Source organism: Andrena cerasifolii, chromosome 2, assembly GCF_050908995.1.
Source record: "Andrena cerasifolii isolate SP2316 chromosome 2, iyAndCera1_principal, whole genome shotgun sequence".
In the NCBI taxonomy this organism is placed as follows: Eukaryota; Metazoa; Arthropoda; class Insecta; order Hymenoptera; family Andrenidae; genus Andrena; species Andrena cerasifolii.
The window spans coordinates 26,795,494-26,812,650 of NC_135119.1; the positions used below are offsets into that span (position 1 = coordinate 26,795,494).

Genomic DNA, 17,157 nt, shown 5'->3' on the forward strand with positions numbered 1-17,157 from the left:
GTGTGTTTTTTGCAAGCAGAGTTGGGAATTACCTAAATAAAAAATTATTTAAATGAGGATCAAATATAAGTTACTTTAACTTTAGATTATTCGACGAATGATGTTAATTTTTTTATTCGACGGACAAAATTAACTTTTTTATTCGACGAGAATAAATTCGATGAATAAAGTTAATTTTTTTATTCGTTATTAGAAATTTTATTTGAATAAAAATTTCCCCCATTTCTGTTTGCAAGGAATCATTTGACAAAAATTGAGTGCAGTGTACCGAATGTGAAGGTTGAGCACACGTCGAATGCACAGATCAGGAGAATATTAATTAAGTATTATACTCGCGATATTTGTACAAATAAAATTTGTACGTGAGCCACCCATAAGCTGATTTTGACGCTCTGTACCTTCTATATGCAAAATGAATACCTTTTCTCCAAAGCTGACTTACAAACTATTTTTTCTCTCAAAATATTATACCCGAGCAACAACTCTGTAGAGTTTTAGCTTCTAATATTGAAATTTGTAAGAGTTACAAGTATTTAAAGATTTTCCTCGTTTTTTCTCGACGTGAGGTAATGTAGATTTTTTTTACAAAAACTGTGATTAAATTTAAATCAAAAAAACTATTGGAATATATTCTAGAGACCTTAAAACTGATCCATGATTTTTTTTTATAACGATTGGATTCTTTAGATGATAATGCCAGTTGTTCAAAAATTGCTCTGGGTGTGAGCCACCCATGTATGTCGGAGTTGATCGAAAAAGGAGGTGTGTTAACGAAGGGTTAACATTGTTAATCATTTAGACATAAAAATCTACTAATTTAATAGTTGGTCGGTACTGGACGACATTTTTTTCGTTTCCTAGAAATTACAACTTTTTTACTTTTGCGAATTATCAATTCCTGTTATTAAATTTCACAAAAATAATTTCCCTCCTCTTATTGAGTTCCATCTATACTACAAACACGTTTTTGAATTTCTGATTTTTATCGACTCTGCCACAAGATATAACAAAAAAAACTTAGAGCGGTCGGTACTGCACGACTCTCCTCTACTATTCACACATCACTGTACAGGCCATTACACAGGTTACAATTAACTCTACACAGTGCACACCTCTTAGCACCCATTTCACACTCCACGCTCTTCACTTCACTTCACACATTATACTTTACGTATCACACTTCACACATTACACTTCACGCATCCCGCTTCACTATTCCACTTGACGTATCCCGCTTCACTATTCCACTTCGCGCATTCCACTTCAATATTCAACTTCGCTATTCCACTTCGTGTGTCCAACTTCACTATTCCACTTCGCGCAGCCCAGTTCACTATTCCACTTCACGCATCCCGCTTCACTATTCCACTTCACGCATCCCACTTCGCTATTACACTTCGCGCATCCCACTTCGCTATTACACTTCGCGCATTCCACTTCACTATTCCACTTTGCGCATCCAACTTCAATATTCCACTTCGCGCATCGCATTTCACTATTCCACTTCGCGCATCCCGCTTCACTATTCCACTTCGCGCATCCCACTTCATTATTCAACTTCGCTATTCCACTTCGCGTGTCCAACTTCACTATTCCACTTCGCGCAGCCCACTTCACTATTCCACTTCACGCATCCCGCTTCACTATTCCACTTCACGCATCCCACTTCGCTATTCCACTTCACGCATCCCACTTCGCTATTCCACTTCGCGCATCCCGCTTCACTATTCCACTTCGCGCGTCCAACTTCACTATTCCACTTCGCGCATCCCACTTCACTATTCCACTTCACGCATCGCACTTCACTATTCCACTTCGCGCATCGCGCTTCACGCATTCCGCTTCACTATTCCACTTCACGCATCCAATTTCACTATTCCACTTCACGCATCCAACTTCACTATTCCACTTCGCGCACCCCACTTCACTATTCCACTTCGCGTATCCCACTTCACTATTCCACTTCGCGTATCCCACTTCACTATTCCACTTCGCGCATCCCACTTCACGGATTACACTGCAAGCATTACACTTCACACGTCCCACTTCGCAACCACACTACACCCCACTTCAAATTTCACACTTGCCACACCCCACTTCACACTTCGCTCCTTACACGTGAAGAGTAATGTGTGAAGTGTGATGCGTAAACTATAATGTGTGATGTGCGACGTTTGTAGCGTGATTGCGAAGTCATTTACAACTCTACCAAAAAAACTTGTTACTCGCAACTTCGTTGTGTTTTCGTGGGCCGCTGAATAACTTACCCGATTACTTACCAGATCGTGCACTATCGTAAAGCTCCTGGCTCCTAAGTCGAGAGCAATGCGCGAGACGCGTGTAGCGCGAAGTGTGAAGTGTAAAGCGTGAAGTGTAGAATGTGACCTGCGGCGTGAAACATCAGTATATATATAATATAATGTAGGAATGCTGCAGGAGTGCAATACGAACGGTGTGGCTATAATTTAGCAATATTTAACACAAAAACCGTCGTGGGAATAAAAAGTAAACATATCATCCAGCAACTCTGAATATTGATATATGGCGTCAATAATATAACATATGCATGGGAAGTGCGTATACTTCATCCAGAGCCTCTACACATACATATGAATAATGTAGGAATCATATATGCACATATTTCAGCTTCCTCGTGTCAGACAATTCAGCCGTATCAACGGCTGCATGCCATTTCGGGCTGACTTTCAACTTTCAGCTGTTCTCACTCTCGTCTTCGGCAACGCAAAGGTGTAGCTAACGAACACTAAACCCAGTGAGACGGTAGCCTTTTGGCAATTTGTGCCTGCTCTCACGCTATCGCGGTAATGTTTGCATTATCGCAACACTTCGCGTTGCAGTTTTGTTTTTGGAAGCATAGAATAATGTTGTTAGAAGCTTCGATCTTATTTGCAGCCAAAAAGTAAATATTTCGGTCTGCTTGTTCTTCCTCCTTTTCGAGTAAGGCGAGTGCCCCAGTTTCTGCTCATTTAAGAGGTAACTCGTCGTAAATAAGGTGTAAAAAAATTGTTTGCGATGAAAATTTGCAGAGCAATTGATTAATTCTTTAATAATAAATCAACCAATTCAAAAACTATTTAAGAAATATATTTCGAAATACTTAACTATTAGTAATTTGTAATAGTACAAACGTAACGCGTATAATAATAAGAAAAATACGAAATGAGCAGAAGTGGGGAGATGAGCAGAAATTGGGACATTCAACATTTATGTTGCATTTTCAACGATTTGAAATATGCTAAGTAAAAACAGCAATTTCTGGTCTATTAATGCTATTTATTAATTGATTTAAATATTTAAGGTAAGTTTAATTTTTCATCTTTTTCAAATCGTGTGCATTGAGGGATACTTGATCAGTGTGTGAGGTGGGATACTTGAACAGCTGAAAATGCCCCAAAAAGAACCATAGAACGGCTAATGAAACAAAAAACTACAGCAAGGAAAAATGAGAAGGAAAATCTTTTCATCATCATCATCATCATCTTAATCAGATGATATCTAAGTGAAATGTCTTTTAAGAATGCATTTATGTTGCTTTATGTCATAGAGTTTAATTCTTCGGTTTCATTTTTCAGTAATTCTTTCAAGTTTATTATACTTTACTTTCTTTTTATGATATTCCCTTTATTTCGCGTTATTGACGAAGATAATAAATATTTTTTAAAAAGTTAATGTGTTGTTTACTCTTAAACTTCGCTGATCAAGTCTCCCATGCAGTAAGGGATACTTGTGCATAACGTCACTGCCAGAAAATCTTGAAATTCAGTCATAAAATTAATTTACAGCTCTCAAATTTGTATATTGAGAACACTCTAAGAATCCCAACTTACACAAACAAATACAAAGCAAACCATTATTACTATTTTAATAAAAACGCAAGTCTGCGATCAACTATCCCACCTTTCCCCTATATACAATAAACATTACCCCCAACATCCCCCGAGTCTCATGTAAACTCCAAAACCCCGAGCCTCGTAATAAAAATTCCCATCACATCTTGATGGTTTTGCTCGTAACAACCATACTTGCCCAACTGCACCAGCCAAACTCAGCTCCGCCGAGGTCCACACTCTCCTACCCACAACCGGTCGCGGCTGGACCAGGTCCCGGGGCTGTTCGCGCGGCAGAATTCGGGACATTTAACGAGGGGACAGCCGGTCGCAACTTTCTCGAGCATCCGAATTCACCGGGATTTCGGGTCGACGCCGTCTGCTCTGACACTTTCTCGAGCCACTTCCAACTGTCTCCTCTCTCTCTCTTCGTGCCACGAGCGTGTCAACAGCAGGCACAGAGACGTCGCGATCGGTGGTAGTAGCGTCGACCCGCGCGTATCGCCGGGAACTCGCGTGGGAAACGAGGGAATCGGTGATGTTCGAGCACCGATCCCCGGTCGGCCCCGGCAAACCTCCACGATCCTTATCGACATTCTTATCCTATAGTGGTTACCGTGTCGCTGTGGATTGGCTCCGCGTGTATCCCCGCGAGCGGAGGGACCGGCTGTGGCAGATGTAGACGTCCGTGCAGGATGAACACTAAGCCGAAGACTAATTCGTGCTGGCCCCGACACGAAGGCACACAAAAAGAAAACGGTTTTCTTCGCTGCCAAGAGTGGGGCCACAGTATTCCTCCTGGAAATCGCCCCTTCCTCCGCTTCGCTCACCTTCAGCTTCCCCTCCGTCGCTCTTTTTCTTTGGACTCTTATTTTGTGGCAGCTGGTACTCGGGTGATATGCGTGGTGCAATTTTTTTTTTTTGATTATTTTTTATATTTTGGTGGGGTCCTTTGGAGTTTCATTCTTGTGGGGGAGATTGCTGGGTTTTTATTTGCATTTCTCTGCTTTGAGGGACGGCTTTGGATTAGTAAGGAACTTTTAAATTGGGAAGTATTCTTTTTCAGCAGAATTCTGAAGATTAGAAGAGTGCTTCTGTTTTTTTTTTTTTTTTTTTTGTGATAGAAGGTTTTTGATCCCCCACTGCAACTTTGGTTCCTTCAATATCTTTCAGATTACTCTCAGTTTTCTACGAGGGTGATTTGAAAACTTCGCGGCCTTAACGCTTTTAAAGTCGACAAAAAGTTAGCACTTTTGAAAAGTAAGGAAAAATCTAATATTTTTGTGGAGGCACGTTTTGCTTTTAGGACGTCTTAAGGGGTCATGCTCAGTCAGGAGGCCGAAAAAAGGGTGGTGTTTGGAAATTTTTTACTCAAAAGCTATGACACATTTCTCAAAAAATCTTTTTTTCTTTTGAGGATTGCATCTAGTACTGTGCATCGTATTTTTTTATATAACAATATTTATCAATAACTAAGTTATTGACAAATATTTTTAAATAAAAAAATTAAGTTATTGACAAATATTTTTAAATAAAAAAATTAAGTTATGGACAAATATTTTTAAATAAAAAAATTAAGTTATTGACAAATATTTTTAAATAAAAAAATTACGATGCACAGTACTAGATGCAATCCTCAAAAGGAAAAAAGGTATTTTGAGAAATCTGTTATAGCTTTTGAGTAAAAAATTTCCAAAGACCACCCTTTTTTCGGCCTCTTGACTGAGCATGACCCCTTAAATAGGTGGTAACTTTTTGTAGCCGCTTCTCCTTCGTCGGCGCCGAAAATATGCTGTCGCGTTCAGTGCCATGTAAAACATTTATTTATAGTTAAATAAATTCAACTTTAACTGGGTTTTACACAACTTTCAATTCTTCATCGGAATATGTATATTAAACACGTACCACAGTTCCAAGTCGATGCTAAAGACTGACCAAAACAAAGCAACTCGAAAAAGTGGTAACTTTTTTGTCCGCTCCTGTAAGTATGCAACTTTGAAAAAAGGTGGACGAGGGGGGAAGACAAATAGATAAATTTAATTCTGTAGATATTGCAATAAAAATCGTTAAAAATTTCTGAAATGCAAAGCCGTAAATTTGAGTAAATTTAAATGAAAAATTAAAACCTGCATATTTTTACTGGTTTGGTAGTCCTATTGTTAACTGAGTATTTTGCAGAACTGGATCAGAAGCTTCACCAACCTGGGATGATGGCATTACAACAGCAATGGACCACCTGAAGAGATTTCTAAGGAGACTAATGTAGAATAATATTGAAAAAAATTAATATCAAACCGCTAATTTAGGTCGCGAAGTTTTCAAACCACCCTCGCAGGTATATCATTGCATTTCTGATATTTTAGAACCTAATATTTCTTCTCTTTTTTTAGGAGTCACTAAAGCCGTTTCCCTTCTTGCTAAAAATAATAATTCTTCCTTTGGTTTTTAGTTTCTCCTGGCATTCCACTCCAGATTTCCAGAGCTCCACAATTTTTTTAATCAATCAATTTTTTCTATCACACTATCGTAAAAGCGGCAACGCCGTTCCTCTTTGTTCCTTCTCCCAAAGAGCCTTGATTCTTCGCTCCTCTTCGCCCTTTTTCAATCCTTTTAATCTTACCCCCCGAAACTTTTTGCACCACCATTCGCGATTTTCGAACCCGTTTGATTCTTTCTCCATTTTTACCTCTGCTCCGCGGTCCTTTTCGTTCCCACTTTTGCAAACCCGCTCGACCTTGCATTTTGCCCGTCCTCATTCGGTATTCCCATTGTTGCGCTCGGCTTCGAAAAAAATGCCACCGTTTTTGCCCGAATATTAACGATATTCAAATTGCCTCGCGATTACATCGGTCAATCATATCTGTCCGATCTAGGAGAACCAGTATCGTGGATCTTTTGTGCTGCTTCTTTTCCTCCCCCTCTTCTGCTCCTCTGCAAACTAATCCACCCCCCCCAGTGTTACTCAACACTTTAACATCCGCCGTCACGAATCTCCGATTCCACGATTCCCATTTCTATTTTCTGTCACTTTCGGTGAACCGAAGAATTCATCTTTATGTGATCTTTATCACCGATAAAACTACCATTCGAAGATTTACATCCCGATTATGACACACTGTGCCGATGGCTTTGCAAAAAACTAACGAACAGCTGGGAAAAGTGTGCGCGCGAGATTCTTGGAATCTGTCAAACGCAAACTTTACACCACTCATAAATACCAAATAAAATTCCGATTCCCGTGCCCGGCGACAAATCAAAATCAGGATCTGCGTGCCCGACATAAATCGTTGAATTTATGCGGCGAAAAGGAAGAAAAACATCGCCACCGGACAGCTTTATCGCGGCGGCCCGCCTGCCCTTCGAATTCCTTCTTGGCGAGATTTCCTGCCGCTTGCAAACAATTTTTTCGGCTAAGGTAAGTGCCAAAAATATCTGTTTACCTGGAACATGCAGCGGTTTCCGATCATCTTGACAAATCGGTGCTTCTGTTTCCCTTGATCCGCAAAATTCTCCTCGCATACAACTGCGCAGGATTTAGGAAATAAATAGAGAAGAAAATTCGGAGTGTTAACGAAATCCCCTGTTAATTTCATCGATTCCCAAAGTTCCCTAAATTACATAAATTTCCGAAATTCCATCAGTTCCTTAAATTCCATTAATTTCATTAAAATTCATGCTACGTGTGAACCGTTCACTTCGTTGAATTCGTATTGCACGAAATATCGTGTCCAAGTTACCTTGGGCTTCGTTTTAATTAGTCAGAGGATGCGTAACTGTTGTTAGGACAAAGCGTCGAGGCGGTAAAAAAATATTTTTACATGGACTCAGGACGCCGTTATTTTTTCCTTTAACATTCCCATCGGGCTCGGTGATAAATAATAACAGTAATCATACCTGCAGACGAAGCGAAATTCTTTCGTAGGCAGTTACATCCGCGCAGCCGTGTTATAACTGAACAAGGACGTTTCTCAACGCGTCAAGATACGCCCTTCTGACTCTGGCGCCCGGCCCCGCAGTCGCTGCTTTTCTCGAGCCTTTCTACTGTACCTGCTGCTAGTATTTCGATATTAAAGCAGAGTGTTACCACACAGGGAGTATTATTCGTCCCCCGTGTACGAGATCATGTGTAGTTTCGTTATTAGTTACTAAAATTAATTTAACTTAAGATTTGGAATTTACGAATGAGAGGGTTTTCTTTTAATGGAAAACTGACTGAAAATTAAGATAAAATTTGAGGAACATCTTTGGAAGTAGAGAATAAGGATTAATAATTATCGTGAAGGATATTCTAACGCGATTGTTTAGTTTATTTTATAGGTACTGGATTTAGGCCGCAAAATGGTATTTTCATTGTTGGCGTTTTTTTAAATACAGTTTTAAATGAAATATTACGAGTTGTATTAGAAATGTTTTAAGGTACGAATACAAATTTGGAGTGAGGTCATCGAAAAGTTTAAATAAGTGTATTATAAGTAAAGGACGCAATTTGACAGGTTCGCCTAGGGCCCAAAAAGGCTTGAGTTTGACTGGATCATTTAATTGGTGGAGGCAATATTTTATGAGAGAAATTTGAATTCTTCTTGTGGGCCAACAACGTAAGCAAAGAAAATTAGCCCCAATTAAATAGGAACTAAATTATTACTTATTATTATGTAGCGGACTGTAGGCCGGGAGAAAATTTTATTTATTTCCTAGGCCTAAAACGGTCAGTTGCTCGAGTGCCTTCTGCGGGTTGTCGAGCTTGGAGGCTAGGGCAATAAAGCGATGATTGCCAGAGCCCCAGTGAAATCCTGAGGACAGCGTGCTCTCTTTCGCAATCTTGGGGCGCGTGGGAAATTTGTTTTCCCCGTCCGTTAATTTTCGGACGTTCGTCAAATGCCGACAAAAAGGGCAGAACCTTGCAGGACTTCGTACCGAACGCTTCGTGCTCTTTAGACTTTTCATTCTTTACAAGCTATTCGTATTCACTTTGTTAGTCGTTGAATATATGTTGTTATTGTTAAACAGTTGTAGTGCATTATTTCATTTTCCACCCACAGTATCCAAAATTATTATTATTATTCATAAACGGATTTAAACCCATTAAATAATCAGCGCACGAACACTTTGTGTATGCGTAAATTGAATAAGAAAAGAAAAGAAACATACATAAATGAAAAATGAAAAATGAAAAATGAAAAATGAAAGATGAAAGATGAAAGATGAAAGATGAAAGATGAAAAATGAAAAATGAAAAATGAAAAATGAAAAATGAAAAATGAAAAATGAAAAATGAAAAATGAAAAATGAAAACTGAAGTGAAAATAAAAAAATATAGACTTTTTTAAACAGCACAATATCATACGATACCATTTCTTGCACACTTTGTCCCTCTGCTTCATCGAGCCACTTCCATCCAACTATTTCGACAGCGCTAATCAGTGATCTGCTTCGCGCAATTTAAAGAGCAGCTGTCGTAACTATCGATCAAACTTTGATCAAATGACGTCCGAGCAGAAAATCGTAGTGTCAGCAAATCAATGCGAATCACCTCGCGATGCCTAAGCAATCCACGCGCCACTTTAAAATTTACATATCGACGATTTCTCGAAGACATCCCGCCTGAGCGTTACGCTCGCGGCCGAGCCTTTTCCACTTTCCGTTTCGCGCGCTCTGCGTCGTTGAAAATTGCGCGTCTCGCTTTCGCAAGCGCGCTTGGCACATTAGCGAGAGATTAGGAAGGAAATTGCGAGTAAATATTGCGCGTGGCAAACAGCTCCTCAAAGGGAAAACACTACACAACGTTGCTTCACGGAAATTTTATTTCTTACTTCTTCCTTATTTGCGAGAAAAAAATTTTCTTGGGAAGATTTCCAATATTAACATTTGGATGCACCGTTTGAAGATAAAATTATGCGGTACTAATAATATTAGGACGGTAGAGATCTCACGTTTGGGATTCACTAATTTTTTGCAAATGAAGATTCTCATTTTCTTGAGAATCTTGTATTGCTTTCTTTGAAAGTTCAGAGCAGTGGCGCACTCAGGGTTTAATCTGGACGGGAGTCGAGTTTAACGAATACAAATATTTTTCAGAAAACTTTATAAAAAAAATAAAATAAAACAGAAAAAAAAAGAAAAAAGAAAGAAAAAAGAGAGAAAAGGGAAAAAAGAAAAATAAAAAAAGAAAAAGAAAACAAGAAAAAGAAAAAAAGAAATAGAAAAAGAAAAAGAAAAAAAAGAACAAAAGAAAAATTAGAAAATAGAAAAAAAATAAAAATTAGAAGAATTAGAAAAAAGAAAGATTAGAAAAATTTATTTAGAGAATAAAATCCAGTTTTCTTTCTTTTTACAAACCCCCCTCTTTGGGGGGTGCCATGGTCCCTTGGCCCGCCCCTGGATGCGCCACTGCTTTGGGAAGCTGAGCTGTTCATTTTTTCTTTTTCCTCTGAGTCGAAATTTTTAATTTCATAGTTTCACACATGTGACGTGCAACGTAGATTTTTCAATTATTTATATCGAAAATTTGAGAGAGTCAATCAATTCACAGTTCCAAAGTTGCCCCACTAAAGTTCAGACTTGAAATTAAATTTAATTTCTTCTCCTCCTGTGTCTGTAAATTTTAGTCACTGCTTGTTCCTCCCAATTCGCATATTTCTATGGAAAATCGTCGAATATTGAGCGCAACACGGGGGAGAAGTGAAAGCCCGTGCTCGATTGATGTTTCCAGCTGGCATTTCAGAGGCACCATAGAACTAGGTCGAGCGACAAAGAGTAACGGGAGCGCGAAGCAAAACGCAGCCGTTGTTTCCTGGTTACGCGTGAGCTCTCGTTTATTTTGAGAAAAATATTATTTACATTGCACAGATATATCACTAGCTTCGTTAAAAAGAACGATCGCGGGCAATCGATCACTGGTCTGAAAGCTCCTCGGGCGACGAAAGCCTCTTTCAAACAGAAAAGGAAACCCAAACTATACCGGGAAATTAATTTTCCCGTAATGCTTCCAAGCACATCGAAGTTCGTCTGTTTTTAATAGAAAATTTACACGAGCGTCTTCCCTCCTTTATTAAAAAGAAAAGAAAAAAAGAATAACAATAGTAACAATGATAGATCATTATTTTACAAGGTTTTTATAAATACAGCACGATAACGCACTAATGATAATTCATTAACCGACTATAAGTCACCTTTGCATGGTGCTCGAAGTAAATTTCGTTCGTACTTCCCCCTCCCTATGGTTTTCTAACCAATGCATTTGAATTCCAATGATAATGTAAGAAGAAACGCTCGTGTAGCGTCGCTATAGTCCGGATAAAATCAACTGGCCGCTCGAGCCTATCAGGACGCTCCCCCCACCAGTTGGTCCGACAAGTTTGCCTCACTGCGCAGGCGCAATAGCGCGCGGGCTCTTTCAAACGTAAAACTTGAGTGACGTAATCGAAGACCTAAAACGTGTCTAAAGGTCTGCGCACACATATCAGTTCAGTGCCGTCAGAGTCGATGGCCTCTTCAACGCGTGTGAACTGCTTCATTCCAAACCAGGGAAAGGATTTTTTTTACCACTAACGCCAATGAAGAACTGTCGCGAAACTATATGTGCGTGGACCTCAAGCGACCAATTGATTTCGTCCCACCACGATAATCACAAGATCTGATCGGAACGATCGACAATATATCCAAGTTCTGATTAGAAAGAGCTTTCAGTGATGCCAATAAGATACCAGCTAAAGAAAAAGCATAGCCTCGAAGAGAATGAGATCCCTCGGAACGGATCGTTACGTATCAATGTTACTCACTAAGATCTCGCATTTTTCCTCTCCTTAAAGAAAAAGGAACCCCTTCCACGACAGGCCGGTCCGAGCGCGTCGTGGAAAAACTTCCAGCATCGAGGATGATCGTTTAGCGCCGTGACATGGTACGCGTGCGTACGTTATGCATAAATAGCGATATAGTTATTGGCGGTAGTAGTGTCGGTAATACTAATCGTAATCCATATAACGGTGTTATTCTGTAAAGTAACATCTAGCTGACAACACTAATCGACGACCCCGATCCGTGGATCAGCGAGGACCGTTACTTCCGCGAGAAGAACTGTCTCTGCAAGGTACGACATCCGGGTTGCCTCGTTTTAAGTACTGGATACGATAATGTCGTGGCTACGAGCCACTATTACTGTTATCAATGCTTGCACGCCTCTCGCATTCAGCGCGAACGCCGTGATTTCAAACGCCGCGCGTCGAAAGCCCCGCCCGTTCCCCGACGCCCCAATTCTATCGTCGATAAATATCGTTATCAAAGCTACGTCGTTTACAGTCGTTCATAATAAAATACATTTTTATACTAGTCCTGGACCACGTGTAATTACTCATTGATCCTCGCGATTGACATGAAATGTGTATCACATGAATTACGATGTCGTAACACGGCTAACGGTCGGTAATTAACAAAACGCACCCCCCTGCGTGCACGCGTGCCTGTGTACGCGTGTACGTGCACGCTCTGCGATCCGCGAGACGCTTAAAAAAATATGATTTACTTTAAATGCGAACACGTCGTGTCTCCCAGTATAATGCACGCGATAGAAAATTTAGATCGTTCGTGTTTTCACATAAGAATGCCTCGTGAGGTCCTACTAATCGCCAGCCCCTTGGATGCCGGCAACCCGAACGCTCGGCGTACACCGCCGTGCGGGACTCCATTATCCGTACCTCTTAACCACAGTCGCCGAACGCCCGATGGCGTTTCCCGCACACGGTGGGTGTATCGAACGAATTATACGCGCCAGTAGCATCCAAAGGGCTAGCTGTACGTTTAACAACTGTTTCGTGCGACACGTGCCGTCTCGAGACTGCTCTCCGAAGCGAAGATGAAACGCTGGTTCGCCACTTTGTTTTTTATCCTTAAACAATCGACATCAATTGCGAAAGCTTACTGAAACGTCACCCCTGCGCGTAAACGTTTACACATTGGAAATGCAAACTCCGATCACAGCAACGGGCAGAGTGCGAACAGGAAACCTCTATGGAGTATATCTAGTTACAGCGAAGCGGACACAATACGCCTCCCCCTTAATACTTGGCTGCAACGGCCGCAGCCCGCCGCTCGTGGAAACAGTAAGCATCTTTATATAAATGTATATATTAACATCTCGTCTATAAGCCAGAGAACGAACCGTGCGTGGCTGAACGCGCTACGAACGAATACATCCTATCCGATATCTCTATGAAATTTGCTCTTAACAGCGGTGTCACTCCACGGGTACCGTCGCGTCGGTACACGCCTGTTTGTATTACAAATATGTACGCGAGAAGAGTGGCCCTTTGCGTTCTTCCTGGGATACCCTGTATCCATCGAATTAACTGTGAACCGTGAAATCGTGACTGATCCAAAATTTTGTGTATCAGAATGACAAGTAATTATGTAATTGATCAGCAATTTTCCCAGTAATACGACGCAAACGGGCAGAACGTATAGTACGCTTTCTAAAATAGAAACAGACTCAAAACTCACTCGTATAAAGGATAAAAATTGTGGTGCGTATAAAATCCCTAAACTCTATAAATAATTTCTATAAGCGCTTAACACGGTAATTCGTCTAAACTAATTTACATATTATGAAGTAATATAATGGCATTATATTAACTTAATAACATTTATATACCAACAATGTGCAGTACCGTGTGATATAAACATTATATACCGAGTCGTATTCGATTCGTTCGACAACACGAGGGCGCGTCGATCCCAAGCTGTGTTCACCGATGAGAAAGCGCAATATCCGAAAAGCGTTCGTTTAACTGTCAGGCAAAATCGCGGGCCGGTGCCTACCGTTTCGAAATGCCGATACCTTTTAGAAATGCGAAGGAAACAGGAAGAAAAATGAGAGCATAACAGAATAGCGCAGAATGGTAATTCGGATGGGGGTATCGAGCGGTGAGAAAACACAGAACCGAGTGGCCATCGTTGTCCGAACGTCTCTTTAAACCTACGACTGCTCTATATAGCCGATATGAATCATAATCTCACTTCTACAGCTCGGACGCCGTTAGCGCGTAAATTCCACGTATAAAAACTCGTTACGCGTAATAAATTACAGATCCGCGACGGGACACTTGGACTAATTAAAAGACGTTTCTTTCCCGCGAGAAGATAAAAGGAAACTAAGTAGTACTATGACGCGTGTCGGGGGTGTACAAACTATTTTACAAAAGTCTACATTAATGATCCTCACCCCTCCCTCGGCTGTTGCCCGCCGGTTTTACCGATATCCCGCGAACGGCCGAGCCCGGTCTCCCGATTCAACGTCCGCCGCTCGTTTATAAAATTCTGTACCATCAGTCCTTCTCGTAAATGAACAGAATGTCGTATGACCAGCGTGACTCCTGGCTCGAGGCGATGATCGCGTTAGCAATGATTGGGTTAATTAAATAACATGCGCGGTTACACGTTGGTTAGAAGATAGCACGGGTGAGATTCTTTGGAGGAGTTTTGAGGGGCGACGAGCCGAGATCGTTCATCGGGCATCCTTCGCCGTTAATTTCTCTATTAGCTCCTGCAACGGCGCCAGTTCTCTTCTCTCTATCAAATTGAACTCCTACAATAAACCAGAGTGTAGAAGAAAAGAATTACAACACGTCTCTGTTTAGTATCTCGTCGAGGAGACAGTTTACTCTCGCTGCCCTTACCTGAACAAAAAATATAAAGTGCTTGAACGACGTGTTCAAATGTGCCTCCTCGCCGAGCTGTACAACTTCGCTGAAGTGCTGATGGTAGATATGCGCGTACACTCTGAACAGCCGCTTCAATATTGTCTTGGCGATGGACAGGAAATTTTTTGGGAAAGGAACGCCTAGAGAGTTGATACTTCTGTTAATACATTAATGGTGTTAATTTGTCGCTGGCAAGATTCACTTACCGATTTTTGAAGGGAAGAGTGTTTCGTCGTCCAACTGATCCTGCACCCAAGTCATTAGGTAGTCGATATACTTCGGCGCTGAACACTTGATTGGTTTCTTAACTGTGTGCCCGTCGGCCCAGTGGTATTCGTACTTTGGCCCCGCGGACATGATGGGGCAACTATCCTCCGTACAGAACTCTGTTATGGTGCCGTATAACATGTTGATTTGATTGAAGAAGTCCACAGCTGAAGCAACGTAAGGGTCACTCGCATCGCCACGAGGAGTAAATACGAGTGTTTATAAGCATTCACTTACTATTTACTGCAACCCATTCATTCAAATCTTCGCCCTCGGGAAGCATGACTGCCAGTCTCAGGTTCCCAGAACCTAAGGTGGCAGCGGCGTGTTTCATCAAATCATATTGATGAGTTCCCTCGGGTATATTCTTCTTTGGCTTGAAGGTCTTCGAAGACCTGCTTCCGCTTGAGGAATCCATGGAAACATTTTCGACAATTACTAATTCCAAGTGCTTACGATATTGTTTATTTAAAAACTATTCTGAATTCTCTTTAATTATATTTAGCTACGTATCTAGCCCTTAAGGAGTTACGCCACCTCGAGACGCTCCAAACTAGACGATTTTTTTGCAGCTACTATGAGGTTGAAAATTATTTCTTTACTTCCTATGTGTAGAACATGTATTAGTGCATATACTGTATAAATATTATACAAAAATATTAAAAAAAAGCTCCTCCTCGTTTTAAGTTTGTTTTGTCTTGTGAAAAACGAATAATTTTCTTCCCCTTGCTGTCCTTTGTGCAATAAAGTTTTTTCTGAAATCCATATGCTACATTGTAGGTACTTTATTAAGGAACACTAAAATCATCATGTTTTTTATTTCAGATGAATCTGGGCGTTATAATTTGGTGCATCAATCACGCGTGTAACGGTGGATGAGCTTCGCGGGACAACAAATAACTCGGCCATTTTTTAATATTTTTGTACAGTATACGCACTAATACATGCTCTACACATAAGAAGAAAAGAAATAATTTTCCACCTCATAGTATCAGTAAAAAAAATTCGTCTAGTTTAGTGCTGTTTCAAAAGCCTCGGGGTGGCGTAACCCCTTAAAGACTACCAACAATTCTGGTCCCTGCATATATTCCAATTAAAAGGACTCCACAGCGCATCACTGACAACTGAAAATTGATGAAAATCTACCAAAAGAGAGGTATACACAATCCTCCCAGCAATTCGAAGCAAATAAACCAACATCCCCTTCAAATCGTAGTAAATCGAATGCGAAAACAAACCGCCCGCCTTCCATCCACCCCCGACCAGGGCGTACACTCCAAATCGATCGATTTCGATTAACACCCCCGATACCACGACACGGGGTGGCCATCGCAAACAAGAAACAAAAGAAAAAAGAAACTTCACTCCCGCGCGGCGCGAACCAGAGAACTTATGTCCAGTGTGATAAATTTGACGTATGACGAATACACAGTGAAAGCAGCCGTAAAAGAGTAGAGCGAAATATCGGCCCGGAAAAAGCGAGAATTTTTAAAGAAATTATGACACGCGCTATTTTTATGTACCCACCGATTGGTCGATCGGTACGACGAAATTTAAGGGGAATGAGTCTAGATTAGCATCGCTTTAGGAAACAATTGCGGTTTCTGTAAACGTTTCCTCTCGCCACGGCCACCCGGTCCCACGCAGCAAATCGTCGATTCTACGGAATTCTACGCTGCCTGTCATTTGTCACTCGCGTAGGGGACCACCGCGGAGTATCGAGCGGTAAATATTTACGGGGGAGCGCGCGCTCCGGGCCCGCACCTCCGCGGGGTCGACGCGACGATCTCGAACGCGGAGGCGACGGCGTATCGAGGGAAAGTCGATTTTCCTTTGAGCTGAGAATGAAAGAAAATAGAGAAGAAGGATGGAAAAATTAAGGATGACTTACAATAGAAAGCTCATCGTGCGCTCGCGGATGACCTGTCGGGCGTGATTCGAGTCACGATTACACGGCTGCACGTGTAGTTGATCGCCAGCAAAGGTGTACGAAACGAGGTTCGGCTGGCGACGGTACTCCGTAGGATCCACCATATACTCGACTTCGCGATAGCACGGGAGACGTTTTGTCAACTACCTATTACGGCCCCTCAACTCCAATCGTTCCACTGTCGCGTACGGGGGGTCCTAGCAGTTCGGAGTTCGATAGCGACCTCTATGCAGACGTGATCTCTCTCGGGATCGCGCTTCTCCGCTTCTCGCGATTATATGATTCACAGCATTTTAGGACGTATCTTTGTCGGAATGTATGTCGGAGCTGGGCGATAAGATAGACACTCTTTGAACGCTTTATTATGAGCAGAATGATCGATATAGGAGTGTTCGCATGTGTTGCACTTCTGATTGCTTTG

The 17,157-nt window shown here is 41.3% G+C and overlaps 2 protein-coding genes across 5 annotated transcripts in view; both read right to left on the reverse strand.

Moving 5' to 3' along the window:
* Positions 1-9,375, reverse strand: part of LOC143378940 (fatty-acid amide hydrolase 2-B-like) — a 28,351-nt gene extending 18,976 nt beyond the window's left edge. Inside the window, exon 1 of one of the 3 annotated variants that reach the window (XM_076831087.1) lies at positions 9,198-9,375. In XM_076831087.1, the coding sequence (XP_076687202.1) occupies positions 9,198-9,200 (3 nt within the window). In that variant the 5' untranslated portion in view covers positions 9,201-9,375. Of the gene's footprint in view, positions 1-4,464; positions 4,596-9,197 lie in introns of those variants that run through there. The other 2 variants (XM_076831088.1, XM_076831085.1) reach the window with 2 other exon arrangements.
* Positions 9,376-10,631: 1,256 nt separating this feature from the next.
* Mats (MOB kinase activator-like 1) lies at positions 10,632-17,104 on the reverse strand. Of its 2 annotated transcripts, XR_013088391.1 has the most exons (6): positions 16,698-17,104; positions 15,044-15,210; positions 14,746-14,973; positions 14,516-14,679; positions 12,321-14,424; positions 10,632-12,288 (listed from the first exon to the last, which is right to left on the reverse strand). XR_013088391.1 is itself a non-coding variant. In XM_076831096.1 (5 exons), exons 1-5 carry the CDS (start codon positions 16,838-16,840, stop codon positions 14,344-14,346), a joined length of 783 nt encoding a protein of 260 aa, XP_076687211.1. In that variant the 5' UTR covers positions 16,841-17,104; the 3' UTR covers positions 10,632-14,343. The 2 variants fall into 2 exon arrangements, 1 of the variants encoding a protein (XP_076687211.1); XM_076831096.1 differs by having other exon boundaries at positions 10,632-14,424.
* Positions 17,105-17,157: the final 53 nt, after the last annotated feature.

Excerpts from the sequence above, each read along its gene's own strand:
- Mats (XM_076831096.1), bottom strand. The coding sequence starts at position 16,840 with ATGGTGGATCCTACGGAGTACCGTCGCCAGCCGAACCTCGTTTCGTAC. Across the intron at positions 14,974-15,043 it reads TGAATGGGTTGCAGTAAATA|CTGTGGACTTCTTCAATCAA; the intron begins GTAAGTGAATGC and ends ACGTTGCTTCAG. Across the intron at positions 14,425-14,515 it reads ACTTTATATTTTTTGTTCAG|GAGTTCAATTTGATAGAGAG; the intron begins GTAAGGGCAGCG and ends GGTTTATTGTAG.